This window comes from Eriocheir sinensis, chromosome 67, assembly GCF_024679095.1.
Source record: "Eriocheir sinensis breed Jianghai 21 chromosome 67, ASM2467909v1, whole genome shotgun sequence".
NCBI lineage: Eukaryota > Metazoa > Arthropoda > Malacostraca > Decapoda > Varunidae > Eriocheir > Eriocheir sinensis.
Window position 1 is genome coordinate 7,607,316 of NC_066575.1, and position 16,107 is coordinate 7,623,422.

At 45.9% G+C, this 16,107-nt stretch overlaps 1 protein-coding gene, 1 long non-coding RNA gene and 1 other non-coding gene across 15 annotated transcripts in view; 2 read left to right on the forward strand and 1 right to left on the reverse strand.

The window, feature by feature from the left end:
* Window positions 1-16,107, forward strand: part of LOC126988037 (galactoside alpha-(1,2)-fucosyltransferase 2-like) — a 147,167-nt gene that overhangs the window by 116,214 nt on the left and 14,846 nt on the right. For 2 of the 13 annotated variants that reach the window (XM_050845814.1, XM_050845815.1), the window contains exons 7-9: window positions 282-469; window positions 3,045-3,201; window positions 5,585-5,881. The exons of 6 other annotated variants lie outside the window; for them this stretch is intronic. In XM_050845814.1, the coding sequence (XP_050701771.1) occupies window positions 282-469; window positions 3,045-3,201; window positions 5,585-5,811 (572 nt within the window). In that variant the 3' untranslated portion in view covers window positions 5,812-5,881. Of the gene's footprint in view, window positions 1-281; window positions 470-3,044; window positions 3,202-5,584; window positions 5,882-7,759; window positions 8,093-8,343; window positions 8,481-8,903; window positions 9,003-16,107 lie in introns of those variants that run through there. 5 more of the 13 variants (XM_050845821.1, XM_050845796.1, XM_050845806.1 and 2 more) reach the window with 5 other exon arrangements.
* The window catches only part of LOC126988041 (uncharacterized), a 122,158-nt gene that overhangs the window by 93,001 nt on the left and 13,050 nt on the right, over window positions 1-16,107 (reverse strand). The window contains exon 2 of the long non-coding RNA XR_007741405.1: window positions 3,898-5,654. This is a non-coding gene — a long non-coding RNA (uncharacterized LOC126988041). The remainder of the gene's footprint in view (window positions 1-3,897; window positions 5,655-16,107) is intronic.
* On the forward strand, window positions 5,127-5,321 carry LOC126988080 (small nucleolar RNA U3). Its single transcript, XR_007741446.1, has one exon. It is a non-coding gene; the product is annotated as a small nucleolar RNA U3 (small nucleolar RNA).

A 16,107-nucleotide genomic window follows, 5' to 3' on the forward strand; every position in this document is an offset into this window, starting at 1 on the left:
TCTGGAGACGGCGTTGTACGCATGTGCTTGTGCAGAGCGCGCTGTGAGCCACACGCCTGGTTCAGTGGCGGCTGCACCGAACCCAACACACCCCCACCATCGACTATTCTACTACACCGGCTTCTGCTCATCTCTTATTTCTTCCAGGCCAACCTTCAGTCTGTTCGTTTCTTTGACGCTCAAGAAAAACTCTACGGCTCACGGCTGGCTATGACATTACTTTTGCTCTGAAGTTGCTGTTTGTTCTACAACTTCTGTACGACTTTGCTCTCCCTCACCAGGATACCCCAACCGCATGTATCTGCTGGCGGGGCACCACGACACCATCCGCGCCGCCTTCAGGTTCAAAGAAGACTTAAAGCAGAAGGTCGCAAGGTTCCTGGAGGGGGTGCGGGAAAGGAGGGGCCGTCGGGACATCACCTTCGTCGGCTTCCACATTCGGAGGACGGACTACACGCGTCATATGAAGGTATACCTGAAGCCTGGCTTGATGGTTTTAGGCTGGCATGATCTTTTGTTCCTTTACTTCAGCCCATGTTTTCATTTTCTTGTAATTTCATTTCCTTATTCATCAAGCACTTGCTCTGATGCTTTACTCCAAAAGAAAGTGTAGGTTGATCATCCTGTAGGCCTCCAGCGTTAGTTAGTTTGATGACTCGAATTGTAGCTATGCCTCCTGTTCCTACTGTGTTTTTCCTTTTTTTTTGTCGCCTATGGCGCCAGTAGCCTTCCTTGGTGTGGCCTGCTGGTCGCCCGAGCCGGTTGTGGCGAAAGTAAATGATTACAGTGGCGCCATCTTGCTTAGCTCCTACGTTCCCCCAGAGCTTATCTTGAGTCCGGGTATATAAGTAGTCTTTAGGACAGCACGTGAGTAGTTTTGGGCCACTCGGCGATGGCTGGAAAATTGCCAGCTTGTTTGTAGCGGCGGGCGGCACGCCAACCTGCGTCCTGATCGCAGCGCCAGCCCGCCGACCACTCACCCGCCGTCTCCCCTACCTCTTCTTCTGTAATTGTTTTTACCTATACCTTTTTTTCATGTATCCCTGATTCCCGTCGTTTCTTCGGTGTCATTTGTATATCTGTCTATCTCTAAACTGCTTAATACCCAGGGTGGAACCAGTACGCTGCCGCCTTTGCCCGCCCCGCCTCCCGAGGGCTTAACAAAAGGATAATTCACCCCATTCTTTCCTCCTCTCGGAAATGGCTCGGTGTGGCCAGCTGCGGCTTTACTCGATCCAGTTAAGGCAGATGAAGTATGTAACAAAAAGACATAGTGCTTAATACCCTGTGCCGGGATCGAACCAATACTTGGGGGAATGGGACGACATTCTTAGAACCGTTCTCTCTTTTGACCCGTAGTCTTCCTGAGAACCTCAAGAATTCCCCGTGCAGTGACTGCTATCTCACTCGAATCATAGTCACTCTGGGGTCACAAGTTGTAGCGTTAGTCTCGAGGCTAGAGGCCCACACCACTGACGGAGGAAAAGGCGGAAGACCAGGCAAGTCCCTGCGGTATGAGTACCTGAACTCCACCTTCAGATACTCGATGCAAGGCAGGAACCATGTTGCAAGAACTCAGCGCCAAAGGGTCGCCAAGCTGCCTTGATAACATAAGCAGATTGAAAGACTCAATTCCTCTCTGCGTCTGTCAGTAGCGTGGGCCTCTAGCCTCGAGGCGCACGCTACACCTGGTGACCCCGGAGTGACTCTGATATGACTGATAATAACGGTCACTCTCTAGGGGGGAGTAATGTAGTGACCGCTGTTTTCACTGGCTCCGTCAGTAGTGTAGGGCTCTTGCCTCCAGGCTCATGCTACACCCTCCGTGACGTGTAGTCTTAGGTTTTATACGTTTCTTTAGCCACTCACTGCGGACCAGAGCTCTGAGGTTATCTTATCTAAATTCATTATTGACGTATGTCAGTCTAGCAGGGCATCATACAGTTGTCAATTAAAAGTTTCATATTCTTGCACAGAATGTTTGTGAAGCTTTTTCTGCCTCATGATATATATATATATATATATATATATATATATATATATATATATATATATATATATATATATATATATATATATATATATATATATATATATGTAATTGCCCTCTGACCAGCCTCAGGTCAAGAGCAATTAGCTCTGTCTCTGTGGCTGTGCTTTCCTTCTCCTGCTGCTGCTGCTGCTGCTTCTGTCCTTTCCCTTGTGCTGCTGCCCTGGGGCTTGCTGTGGCTTACTGTGTCAGCCTGTGCTTCTGAGGCTGTGCTGTTGCTGCTGGTGGTGTCGGTGTTTCTGTTACGGTCAACGCCCGGCTACTTGGTAAGTGTATATTTTAGTATTTTTACTCATAACACTTTGCCTTGTCTTGCTAGTCGCTGTTTCCAACACTGCCTCTTCTCCCGCATCAGTGCACACATACTTTCAGTACCTACGCATTCATATTATTTAAGCATCTCCGTGTTAATTGTTAATAGGCGTGCGGTTGTTCTGGCCTGTAGGTAATTTCCAGTGTCGACGGAAAAAAAAAAAACCTGGTCGGAGACGATAATTCCCTGGGGAAAGAGGATTTACAGGCCGCGTCCCCCTCATCCACGCCCAGACAGCAGAAGACATGCCTTCCCGCCTTCAGACCTGCCCCGAGTTCCGCCTACGCCAGGCCCCACACTTTTTCCGTGTCAAAAATTTAAAAACAGAAAAATGCAGATGCTGGTTAACTCTCGCATAAAGGGTTTCGACAGTATAGGGATGAGCATGAGTAGAAAGTCGTGTGCAGCGCTGACAACTATTTCCCGTGTGTAGGCTATGATATATTATCCTCGAGATGAGACACGCTGGGAAACGGCAGGCTGCCAGGCCACAGTGATTCATACTCGAGACTCGGGCGCCAGGACTGTAGCTGCGCACGCCACATCACGCATCCCGTCCTTTTCAGAACCTCTCCAGTTGCTTACACCTCCAAAATCTCACCGATTTTGCTCATAACACTTGCGTTGGACTCAGCAACCCTCAATGGCATGCACAACATCCTCGTAATTCACATTTTTTAGAGATTCTTCAAGTGCAGTCTGCCGGGCCCTGCGTTCTACCAGTCGGCCTTGAACCATTACCGCGCCACCCTGAGGAACCCCGTCTTCGTGGTGGCCTCAGACGACCTGTCCTACGCGCGGCAGCACCTCAACACCAGCACGGACGTTGAGTTTACAGGTGACTCTCTCTCTCTCTCTCTCTCTCTCTCTCTCTCTCTCTCTCTCTCTCTCTCTCTCTCTCTCAGCATAATTAGAGACAAAATTGTGAGTTACCTTGAAAGCCACTCATTAATTGGGGATTCACAACATGGCTTCCGTAACAAAAGATCCTGCCTGTCAAACCTACTGACCTTTTATAACGATCTCTTCTCAATTTATGACGTAACCAAATCAGTGGACGTAGTCTATCTTGATTTCCAGAAAGCGTTTGATAAAGTCCCACATCATAAATTACTTTATAAATTAAAGCAAATAGGCATTGACGGTCAAGTAAACCAATGGATCGCGAATTGGTTGAGCAACAGACAACAAAGAGTTGTGATTGACGGATTTAACTCAGAGTGGGCGCCGGTCACTAGTGGCGTCCCTCAGGGCTCGGTTCTTGGCCCAGTGCTCTTCATTATTTACATCAACGACGTGGATGTTAGACTCAATAATCGCATTAGTAAATTTGCAGACGACACAAAGATTGGTAACTCGGTCCTCACTGACGAAGACAGGCAAAGCCTCCAAGAGGATTTGCACAAAATTTCAGCTTGGTCGGATAAATGGGAGATGCCCTTTAACGTAGACAAGTGCCAGGTCCTTCAAGTTGGAACAAAAAATAAGAAGTTCGATTACGAAATACGCGGCGTTAAACTCACAAGTTAAGGACCTGGGGATTAAAATCGCGTCAAACCTCAATTTCTCACATCAATGCATCGATGCAGCAAATAAAGCGAACAGAATGTTGGGCTTCATTAAAAGAAACTTTTTATTAAAAAATAAAGATGTAATACTTCCGCTCTACAATAGTTTAGTCAGACCCCACTTGGAATATGCGGTACAGTTTTGGTCTTCCCACCATGCAAAGGACATTGCTAAACTAGAAGGTGTTCAGCGTCGAGCAACAAAAATGATCCCTTCCTTGCGCAACAAATCCTACGAAGAAAGGCTTTCCACCCTTACCATGTTCTCTCTTGAGAAACGTCGCCTCCGAGGAAAACTGATCGAATGTTTTAAAATACTTAATGGTTTCACGAATGTAGACAGAACAAAATTGTTTATGATCGATGACACTTTGCGAACGAGGAACAATGGCACAAAACTCAAATGTAGACAAGTAAATTCAGACTGCACCAAATTTTTCTTCACCAACGTTGTAGTGCGAGAATGGAATAAGCTCCCACCATCAGTGGTCCACTGTAACACGATTGACTCCTTTAAAAACAAGTTCGACCGTCACTTCCTTGAACTTAATATTAACTAGAGTAGAAAAGCAACGTTTTGGAGCCATCTGATTAATGTAAAATCACTTAGGTTTAAGGACAGACCACCTAGTCTGGACCATGGGGTCTGTGTGGTCTGATTTTCTATGTAAATCTCTCTCTCTCTCTCTCTCTCTCTCTCTCTCTCTCTCTCTCTCTCTCTCTCTCTCTCTCTCTCTCTCTCTCTCTCTCTCTCTCTCTCTCTCTCTCTCTCTCTCTCTCTCTCTCTCTCTCTCTCTCTCTCTCTCTCTCTCTCTCTCTGTTTTTTGTGTAATTTTTTTCTTAAATAAAATAATCAAACAAGAACTCATAGAAGCAGCAGCAGCAACAGTAGTAGTAGTAGTAGTAGTAGTAGTAGTAGTAGAAGCAGTAGTAGTAGTAGTAGTAGTAGTTAATCCAGTTCCGTCTCAGAAAATATATTACCGTCCGGCGCCCCTCACCCTAATTGTCGCAACCCGTGCATTCGCCTCAGCAAACACATAACTGGTATACAGCAATGCTAAATACAACAGTATTCATCGAAGAAAAATAAAATATATTGTATTTGCACTACTTTAAACTTATGAACACATCCAACAAGTACGTATCATCTGTCTGTTGACACTGTTACACCGCCCACCCTCCGAGCAGCCACACCTCACCTGGGTTTCATAGGATCACTTCTATAGTATGACAGCCAAGTTCCCTGACCGAAACTTGGAGTGCCCTCACGACACGACGACGAGGCTTGTCCGGCCCTGAGCGGGAAGCTGCCCCGTGACCTGGCCAGGGGCTTGAGGACCGTCCACCACCCGTTCGCGGGGCGTGGTTGGCCGAGCACAGGCTGAGTGGTGGAGGACTATAGAGGATCTTCAATTATCAATTATGTGTTTGCTGAGAGGAATGCACGGATTGCGGCAGTGTGGGAATTGGAATTTCTTTCCTGAGATGAAAACAATGGAGTATAGCAGTGGTAGTTGTTATAAAATAGCAACAGAAAAAGCTATTGTGGTAGTACTTGTTGTTGTAATTATTTTCATTTTTACTGCCCTCCTTTTTTTCTTCTTTTCGTCTTCTTTTCTTCTCCTCCTCCTCCTCCTGCTCCTCCTCACGCAGACATGAAGACGGCGGCAGAGGACATGGCGTTGCTGGGGTCCTGCTCCCACTCCATCATGACTGTGGGTTCCTTCGGGTTCTGGGTATCGTTCTTCGCGGGCGGGCAAGTCGTGTACCCGCTGATCACGAACTGTACCTTGAAGCCCTTCGTTCACCCCGACCACCTGGGCCCGCGAGGCTACGAGAACTGGAAGGCCTTTGATACGGACGGCGGCGGGCCAGTGTAGGGCAGGGCGTGGCGTGTTGGGCTGACACTTTGTTATAGCAAGGGAGGCAGCTGAAGGATAAAACAAAAAATAACAAAAGCCCACTAGGCGCTGCTCCAATAAAGAAAAAAGTGTGAGTGGCCAACTAGAGAGAGTGCAGAAGTGGGCTTGCAGACAGATTCTGGGCAGTTCTTACACCAACTACGAGAACGCACTCACCCAGCTGAATCTGCCCACCCTTCAGGACCGATACCACATAAACCTAACGGAATTCGGCAAGTCCCATCCTCAACCCCCGCCATAGAGACCTACTCCCAACCGACCTCCCTCCCCCACAAGGCACCACAATATTTTCGTTCGTCAAAGTTCGCACGGACAGATAACAGCTTAGGACTATACCGGCACTTGTAAAGGCCATAAACACCTCCATGATTATATGACCCCTCCACTCCAACACACACACACACACACACCACCCTTCCCCACTTCCCCCATTACTCATCACATAAATCTCATTGTACTTTGTGTATTTTCAGCCTTATGGCTGCCAACAAATGAATAAACCATTTATTATTATTATTATTATTATTATTATTATTATTATTATTATTATTATTATTATTATTATTATTTTTATTATTGTTGTTGTTGTTGTTACCATCATTATTATTATTATTATTATTATTATTATTATTATTATTATTATTATTATTATTATTATTATGTACATATATACAAATAGCAGTAATACTAATCGTTAACAGTAATAAATGATATCAGTATTAAACAGTTAACAGTAATAAAAGTAACAGCGTATTACCGTAATAATACATAACAATAATGAAAATATTTGTTTGACAGTAAATAATAACAATAATTTTAAGATAATATAATAACAGTAATAATATTTACAATAAGAATAACTATAATAGAAATGTCTCAATAATAATTTTGAGAATAAGTAACATTTGGGAAGACAAGAGTCAAACTGTGGTCTCTGCTACTTAAGCTCTATTCTTCACTATAAATAGCAACTGAAATACACTCCCATAATGGTACCAGAATGGAGCCCAGCATTGTTGCGTCTGTTCGTCAAGCAATCAAAACTGTGTTCAGTGCTCGTGCGTATGACAAGGCCATCCGTGTGTGAACTGTAAGAGAGGTGGAAACTGTCGGAACCCGAACCCTCAACGACAGGATGGGTAAAATGGTGAGCAGTCACAAGTGGGGCATGGAGGGCAGGCCAATGAAGGCGTCGGAGATGACTGAAACACTTGCGAATAAGAAATAGCAGCCGAGAAGCACTGTGGTCGCCTGGATGAGATGCAGGCTCCCCTTCTCCCTCTTGAGGTCAGCCTTGGTCTGTCCTGCATCCTAAAGCACTCACAGTGCCAATGTGGACTTTGAGGTGGCGGTCAATGATAGCCGTATCAACCACACGTTCTGTTAACTTAAAAACTATATATATATATATATATATATATATATATATATATATATATATATATATATATATATATATATATATATATATAATCAGGTTTGTCATACTAAATAAATAAAGTTGGTTTTCGGGCACAGTCATGGGCGAGGCAAGGGCCAGCGAATTGCTTTGTGAAAGAATATGAGAAACACTCTCAAAAAAGTATCTCTAATGGATGGAGGCCGTAGTAATAAAAGAAGCAGTAGTAGTAGTAATATCAGCAGCAGCAGTATTAGTAGTGATAGTAGTAGTAGAAGTAGTAGTAGAAGAAGAAGTAGTAGTAGCAGTAGTAGTGTTTCCATTCCTCCATCCACATTCATACGAGTTATGACACCGAAGCCCATGAACTCCTGCCATTGTGACCTTATCACGCATGCAATTCCTCTCCACACAACCATTTCGTGATAAGATATGTGAGTCCGGGTTCTCACCTCATTTATCTGTTAACCTTTATGGCTAATCGGCTCAGAAGTTCCTTTCATGCATTAGTGGAGCATTGCCATGCACCACGACAGATACACGTACGTGAAGGTTTGAGTGCAAGTTTTAGTGCAAGTCCACGTGTTCCCAAGGTTTGTAGACAGTAGCAATAAACTGCACACTACGGGATGATGGAAATAGGAACAGTGGCGGAATTATCAGAGAAGGACCGACGAGATTTGTGAACTAGTGCTTGTTGCCTCTCTTTTTATCTGCAGTCAGTAACTTCATTCTGACTGCTCTTCTGAACTTGCTATATAGCTCCTTGCCTCCACCCTTCCCGCGGCTCCCCTGCACCATCTACTCATCTGTATACTATCCAAATCCCTTATGCAAGAGGTAACCACCACCTTCATTTTTCATCCATGTCGCCGGTTAAATGGGAAAGCCTTCTTTTGTATTTCATCCTCCTTACGAATTCATCGCTTTCAAGAGGGAAGTCCAGAAACTAATGGTATTAGAGAGGATATTTTATCTTTTTTCCCTTGAGGCAAATGCTGTAAATGAATATAAAGCTGTGCTAAGGCTCACAAGTGTGCCTGCGTCTTGATTAATGAAGCGTAACAGAGTTTATAACGTGGACTTGTCAGGAGAACGTGCGGCTGTGCAGGTGTGTTGACGCGTGGGCAACAGCTGCATCAACACTACCTGCCTGAGGAGCGGAGGTGACGGTGGTGTGTTGCAAGAGGCTGAGGCAGACACATTAAGCCTGAGATGAGGTGTTGTGGTGAGTAGATTATAGTGTTTCCTCTTACTCTTCCCCATGTTCTTCCTCTTTCTCCTCCTGTAATCGAACAACACAACAAGACAAAGTTCACGAAGACTGGAAACAAGCACATGTACTGCCGATCTTCAAAAAGGGAGATCAGTGCGTGGCCTTAAACTATAGACCTATAAGCCTGACGTCAGTGGCGGGGAAGATCCTCAAGATCATTGGACACACACACACACACACACACACACACACACACACACACACACACACACACACACACACACACACACACACACACACACACCTATCTGTCTTTACAATCGATAAATTACCTGTATTCACTCTTTCCATGTCTACCTATCTATTTAATTTATATATCTTAATTTGTCTCACCGTGTAGCCTGCCTATCTATCTGCCTGTACCTCTTTCCGCAGGTGCCCTTCTGCCCCGCGGCCAGGGCGGGCGTCGCTGCGTGTTACTGGCGATAACAGTCTTGACGGTGCTCTTCCTCCACCTCCTCGTCCACCGCCAGGGTGTGTATGGGATCAGTGTGCCTTATAGCCAGTCCAAGTGTTGTCAGAATTTTATCACACTGAGCTCAACGTGAAAATGGTTTTGGTGGAGCACAGAATAACGTAAAGAAAGTTATACAGTAGGCAGCCCTACTACACGACTATATGGGCGACACACGAGCTCGCGTAGTAGGAATACATATATGTTCTTATGGGAAAAATGGTATATGGGCGGCACTGCCCTGACTCACTGACCTTTTTAGTACATTGGAGGTATATATATATACATATATATATATATATATATATATATATATATATATATATATATATATATATATATATATATATATATATATATATATATATATATATATATATATCAGTGTACACACACTCGTACGCACATATGTGACACACACACACACACACCTCAGCCGAGGTCGGTTGTGTGACCTGAGCGCTCCGTGTAGCCGCTAAAGGGTCGCCTGTGACCCTCCTCACCCGCAGCTTCATCCTCACCGTCACCACTACACTCTCTCCCGCCCAATCCTACAGTCACCTACACCATCATCGGACAGTGCAGTGCAGTGCAGTATGGCTTACCGCTACTCTCTACACTTCCTTCGCCTCCTCAGGCGTGGAGCTGGATACCCCCCCTCACAGGCCATCGACACACTAAAAACACTGAACCTATTTCGTAGCCGTGGCCGCCGGGCAGGGTGCTGTGTTCAGCGAGCCATCAGTACTATTACGAGTGTACGCCCAGTGACTAATACAGTGAAGCATAGCGAGTACAGACACTTTGAAGTGCCGCGCGTGTCGAACGTCACCTCCCTGAACAACAAGCTCGACGAGGTTATTACCACAGTGAGAACCATCAACCCGGACATAGTGGCAATAACGGAACCCTGGCAAGTGACCCCAGAGCTGTGTCAGGTGGACGGGTACAGTGTGTTTTCCCGCCTCAGAGACGGCAGGAGAGGCGGTGGAGTACTATAGTCTGTTCGGAGCATGAAGTCGGTTCAAGGTGTGGCAGATTCCAGAATTCCCATGAGTGCAGCTCTGCCAGTTCGACCGCCAATTATCAGATTAGCACTCTCTCCCGGCCTACCCACCCACAACCCACCTGTTTATCTCTCTCTCTCTCTCTCCCTCTCGACCCGGGGGAGGGACCTAGGGGGACACACCGACCACCACCACCACCACTACCAACACCACAACGTGGCAACATGGGAAAAAATCGCTGCCACATGTCATAGAATTTATACAAATCCTTGTTATAATCCTAAACATCGACACTCATTGTACTATGTAGCTTCCTTTACTATATACAGAATATATAAAATATCGCTTTCAAATAGCACATGGATGGGAAATAAGAGAGAGACGCATGTACGAAGGCTGATTTGGCAACATGGGTAGAGGTAAACGACGATACCAGCTTCACCCTGAACGGACTTTTTTTATAGTCTGGTGCCGAAACACCTTCAACCCCTCAGTGCTCGATGTGGACGTTCCCGATGAGGTGGAGGCAATGTGGATCAAAGCCACCCCCTCCCGCCACCCCCGCCAGGTTGACACCATTATTCTATGTACAGTGTACAGTCGGCTATAGAGAGTAGTGACACACTGTCCAGTAAGTTTCGTTCATAAAGCGACATCTGGCAACCCCTCCACGCGACATGAAAATTATTATATCCTATCGAAATCGTACTGTTATGGTGATCGGTGGTCACAGGTGCACTCTACATAATTTTAAGATAGATATTTATCAAAAGTGCCCGTCGCTAACGCTTAATAAATATTTTTGCTTTAGGCTCTGTCGCTACATTTTGACACGAGATTTTAGTTTCGTTCAAATTTAGTCAAGAGCAACTCTAAGTTGTTTATCAAACTATGATACATTTAAAAATATACTGCACTTATTAGGGGAGATTGTTATGCCTTTTAACTAAAAACAAAAAATTCCTGACAGCCGAGATCTTGTTCTTTATAAAAAAAATTATACGTAATAATAGGCTATAAACGTTCATATGATGGCGCCGTCGACCGCGGGCCTTGGCTGGAGCAGCGGTATTCTATTAAAGCCCTTATGTCCGCAGGCACTGCAGTTGAGCTGTCACGTCAGTGGCTGTGGAAACGTATAAATTTTAATACCTAAAAAAATAAGAGAGAGAGAGAGAGAGAGAGAGAGAGAGAGAGAGAGAGGGCGAGAGGCTGGGTGGGTACGGGAGACATGTCCATCAGCAACAAGGGGTCAGCTAGTCAGCGACACACACACACACACACACACACACACACACACACACACACACACATATTTATACTTAGATATTACGTAATCTTTACGGTGAAATAATTTTAGATTTTTGATGATCTGAATTGTCTTTGAGGTTTTATAGTGACGATAATTAATTAAGGCTGCGAGTTAAACAGACCCTCAAGCCTATATGCTGTTTGATGGTAAGGAGCATTAGTCACTGCCTGCCTCTGTGAAGGACAGCATTGCACGCGGTATTTTCAAAGTTAATAAGAAAAAGTGTTTCAGACTGTTCGTGATGTTTTACCTCGCCATCATCATCATCATCATCATGTAGAAGACATTCATTATCGCATTTCTAAATTGAAGTCATGTAATCTGGTATATTTCTAACAACATTATATAATAATATAATATAATATTATACAATATTATAATTTCACGGTCACACACACACGGTACACACTGAAACGCGTCACTAACATCGCCAGTGAATGCGTCACCGTGGTATAGTTCCCAGATACCGCCACCAGGCTAAACATTCTGAAAACCGTGACACTAATCTCTATCGTCGACTGTACCATCCACCCCGCTCTCCCTCCGGCCCTGCGTTAGTGAATCATCTCATCAATACAGTGGACGCTACACGTGTTAGGTACCCCGGCGCTAAGTTCGTGTTGTGTGGGGACTTCAATGAACTAGACATTGCGAACGTTACCAACCACCTGTGCCTCACACAACTTGTTAATTTTCCCACGCACGAAAGGAACACGCTGGACCTTATCCTCACTGACCTGACGGACTGGTACTCCCCCCCCCCATGGGCCAAGAGGACCACCCGTCCGACACCTGACTCCAAGATTAGGCAGTTTGGGCAGTGGTTGGTGGGCTATCCTTGGGTCGAGGTCCTTAACGTTCGTGACGTCACGGAGAAGTGGAGCAACTACCTCGCCACCATCACTCAGGCGTATCACCACTTCTTCCGCACCAAGACACAACACACCCACCCAGCCGACCTGCCTTGGATGACCTCCAGGATTAAGGCCTTAATGCAGCAAAGGAACCGCGCCTTCCACACGGACCGAGCAAGATACAGGGCCCTTCGCAACACAGTCATCAGGGAAATCGCAGTGGCGAAGAAGGAGTACTACCCCCAAGAACTACAACACCTGGAGGGTAGGCGGTGGCTGAAGTGGTAGCGTGCTGGGCCCACATTCACTACGTGATGGACGACACGGGTACGAATCCCCACGCTACCACCTCGAATTTTTCAGTCACCGCCGAGTGGCTTAAAACTACCCACATGCTGTCCTGAAGACCACCAATCAACCCGGACTCTAGAGCAGGGGTTCCCAACGTTTTTGTTCCTCTGTACCCCTTGGGGATTTTTATAGGTTCCCGTGTACCCCTAAATTTCAGGATAAAAAAAAACGATGCAATTGTAATATTTTGATATTTTATAATGAATTTTGTATGTGTAGACTGATGATATAATTTAAATAACACTTGTGCACTCAAATGAGGAAATTGAAAAAAACAAACAACCCACGACATTGTGCAATTTGAATGCAGATTACAACACCATGTATTGTACAGTAGTGGTTATTCTCTCGGACCCAATGTACCCCCTGAAAAGTGCAAATGTACCACTGGGGGTACATGTACCCCAGGTTGGGAACCCCTGCTCTAGAGGAAACCGTCCGAGTGAATCAAGAACGAGTTCCGGGGGGCAGCATGAGCCAAGAGAAGATGGCGCCACTAGAAACACTTGCCTGCGCCATGACGGGCTGGGGACGAGTACCATCCAGGCCCCTCAAGCAAGCCTACCGGCGCAATAGGCGTAGACGTAAAAAAAAAAAAAAATAATAATAACACCAGCAAGTTGTTCTCCAAAATACGCCATTTGTGTGGCCTGGGCAACCCGTCGTCGGCTTTTCCGTTTCTCCCCTCCTCCTCCTCCCCCCTTGAGATAGCTGAACTGATTAACTCTCACTTTTCCTCCATCTGTCAAAGCCTTCCCCCCCTAGACCTTGCCTCCCTCCCCGCCTACCTACCCTCCCCGTCTAATCCTCCCTCTGTGGAGGAGTTTGAAGTTGCCGAAAAGCTCAGATCTCTCAAACTCAAAAGGTCTACCACACCTCTAGATTTACCCATAAAGCTTTATCAGGAGTTTTCCTATGAACTTGCTACCCCCCTTGCCTCCATCATAAATGCCTCCCTCACTCAGAGTAAATGCCCCACAGATTGGAAAACCTCATTCGTCACTCCCATCCCCAAAGTCAGCAACCCCACCTCACTTAATGAACTATAGTGAATCCACGAGGAACTGGCGGATTGGGGGGTTTCTGCGGGGGTCTCTCCTCCCGTACCACGCTGCCACATCTCTTGTCTCCAATTGTGGGATTAGAGTCAAGGTGTTAAGTGGACCACCATTACCCTCCCTTCATTTCCTCCTCCTCCTTCTCTCTCTCTCTCTCTCTCTCTCTCTCTCTCTCTCTCTCTCTCTCTCTCTCTCTCTCTCTCTCTCTCTCTCTCTCTCTCTCTCTCTCTCTCTCTCTCTCTCTCTCTCTCTCTCTCTCTCTCTCTCTCTCTCTCTCTCTCTCTCTCTCTCTCTCTCTCTCTCTCTCTCTCTCTCTCTCTCTCTCTCTCTTCTCTTCTCTTCTCTTCTCTTCTCTCTCTCTCTCTCTCTCTCTCTCTCTCTCTCTCTCTCTCTCTCTCTCTCTCTCTCTCTCTCTCTCTCTCTCTCTCTCTCTCTCTCTCTCTCTCTCTCTCTCTCTCTCTCTCTCTCTCTCTCTCTCTCTCTCTCTCTCTCTCTCTCTCTCTCTCTCTCTCTCTCTCTCTCTCTTCTTCGGGGACGAGAATACAGGCTGTCATACACTCATGATCCAGTTTGGCGCAGACTTTCAATAGTTCTTTCACTAACATTAGTGGCTCTTGCTGTTCTTGCAGTTACTCTTGTGAGTGGTATGATAAATCCTCTGTTGTTGTTTTCGTCTAAAAAGTACTTGTTTACATTGTAAATGAGTTCTTTCTCGCGGCTGTGTAGCCAATGACGTGGAGAGGCAGGGAGAGGGAAGGAGGGGAGAGGAAGAGGCGGGAGCGGGCCACCCATGGGCCCATCTGCTGACCCTTCCATGACCTTGAGAGAAGTGACCTGGGCTCTGGATGTGTAGAATGACAACGTTGGAATACAACATTGTCAAGTGTCGTGGTATTTATACAAAATATTTGTTATATCTTAAAAACGAAGCAATCTTAACGCTATATGACCTTATTGGATTATCCAATTATTTAATTAAATTCATTTAAAGGTAGTAAATAGCTGACATATGAGAGGAAGCGAGGTGTTGAGAGTGTGTGGCAAGGTGCGGTGCGGGGCTGACCCGCACCTCTCACCCCCCAATCCGCCAGTTCCTCCTGGATTGACTATAAGACTCATTGCCATCACTCCAATCCCGAGCCTGCTTTGTGAAGACTTTGTATTTAGCTGGGCATATGATACTATTCATTACAAAATTGATCAAAGGCAGTTCGGCAACGTCAGAGCCTCCTCCACAACACATTGCCTCATTAGTTTCCTTGATTTCATTCTAAAAAACCTGGAAACCAGAAAAACTTCCTCTGCCCTCGCCTTTATTGACTTTCGGAAAGCCTTCGACCTGGTTGACCACACCACTGTCATCACCAAGGCCATAAACATCGGCCTGCCCTCCCACCTGACATCCTGGCTGGCGGACTTCCTGACGCACCGGCACCAAGCTGTGCGTCATCAGGGCTGTACCTCCACCCTCCAGCCCCTCTCTGCTGGGGTGCCACAAGGGACGCGCATGGGGCCTCTTTGCTTCCTTATTCTGATCAACAATGCACTGTTAGACGCCCCTCATCGCTGGAAGTACGTGGATGATTCTACAGTGGGCATCTCCATCAACAACACAGCCCCTGACTACACGCCCCTACAACACATTCTGGACCAACTGCAGAGCTGGACGCAAGGCAACTACATCACCATCAACACCAACAAGACGGTGGTGATGCATTTTCACACCTCCACCACTGCCATTCCACCGCCAGCCCTGGAGGTTGGCCCTCACCAGCTGCAGGTGATTGAACCCACCAAACTACTTGGAGTCACCCTGGCCAGCAAGCTGAGCTGGGGCAAACACGTCACCACCATCATCAGGGCGGCTTCCTACAAACTTTTCATGCTGAGGCGCATGAAGGCACTGGGAGCCCCTCAAAGGTCGCTCAAGGACCTGTACACCACCTTCATCCATCCTAGACTCCTCTACGCCTCTCCTGCTTGGGCTTCCTCCATCACTAAAACCCAGCAACGACAATTAGAGAGAGTGCAAAGTGTTGTAACCCGCAATCCCGGGTCACACAGGGGCGACGACACACTGTTTGTATTAGTGACACTTGACTTAAAATTCTAGTACTTTAGGAGTATTTAAAGGAGTTCGTAAATGGGGTGATGAAACGGTGTCGCCTTTCTTATATGTATTTTATTCTACCTTAATACTACTTAATATTACAGAGGGTAAAAATATTGTTTAAACCAGCGACTGGCTTACTAGACTCAATGAGTCTTCAGGTTTTCTTTCACTATTGGTTACTGACGTTAACACTGGTATAATATTGAGTAAAAACTCACACAATAAAGTATCATAGAAATATAATCCTAAGTAAAACTAAGATAATAGAACACAATAGATATGTTAGATACGCTTTCCTCTATGGTACCACATTACTCCATACTCACAGTAACAACGATGAATGTTCTACCCATGTTGTCTAGGGAAGGACAACTGAGTGTCCAGCAACGAACAGAGTGCTGGTTGATCTGAGGTCAAGCCTGGAGAAATG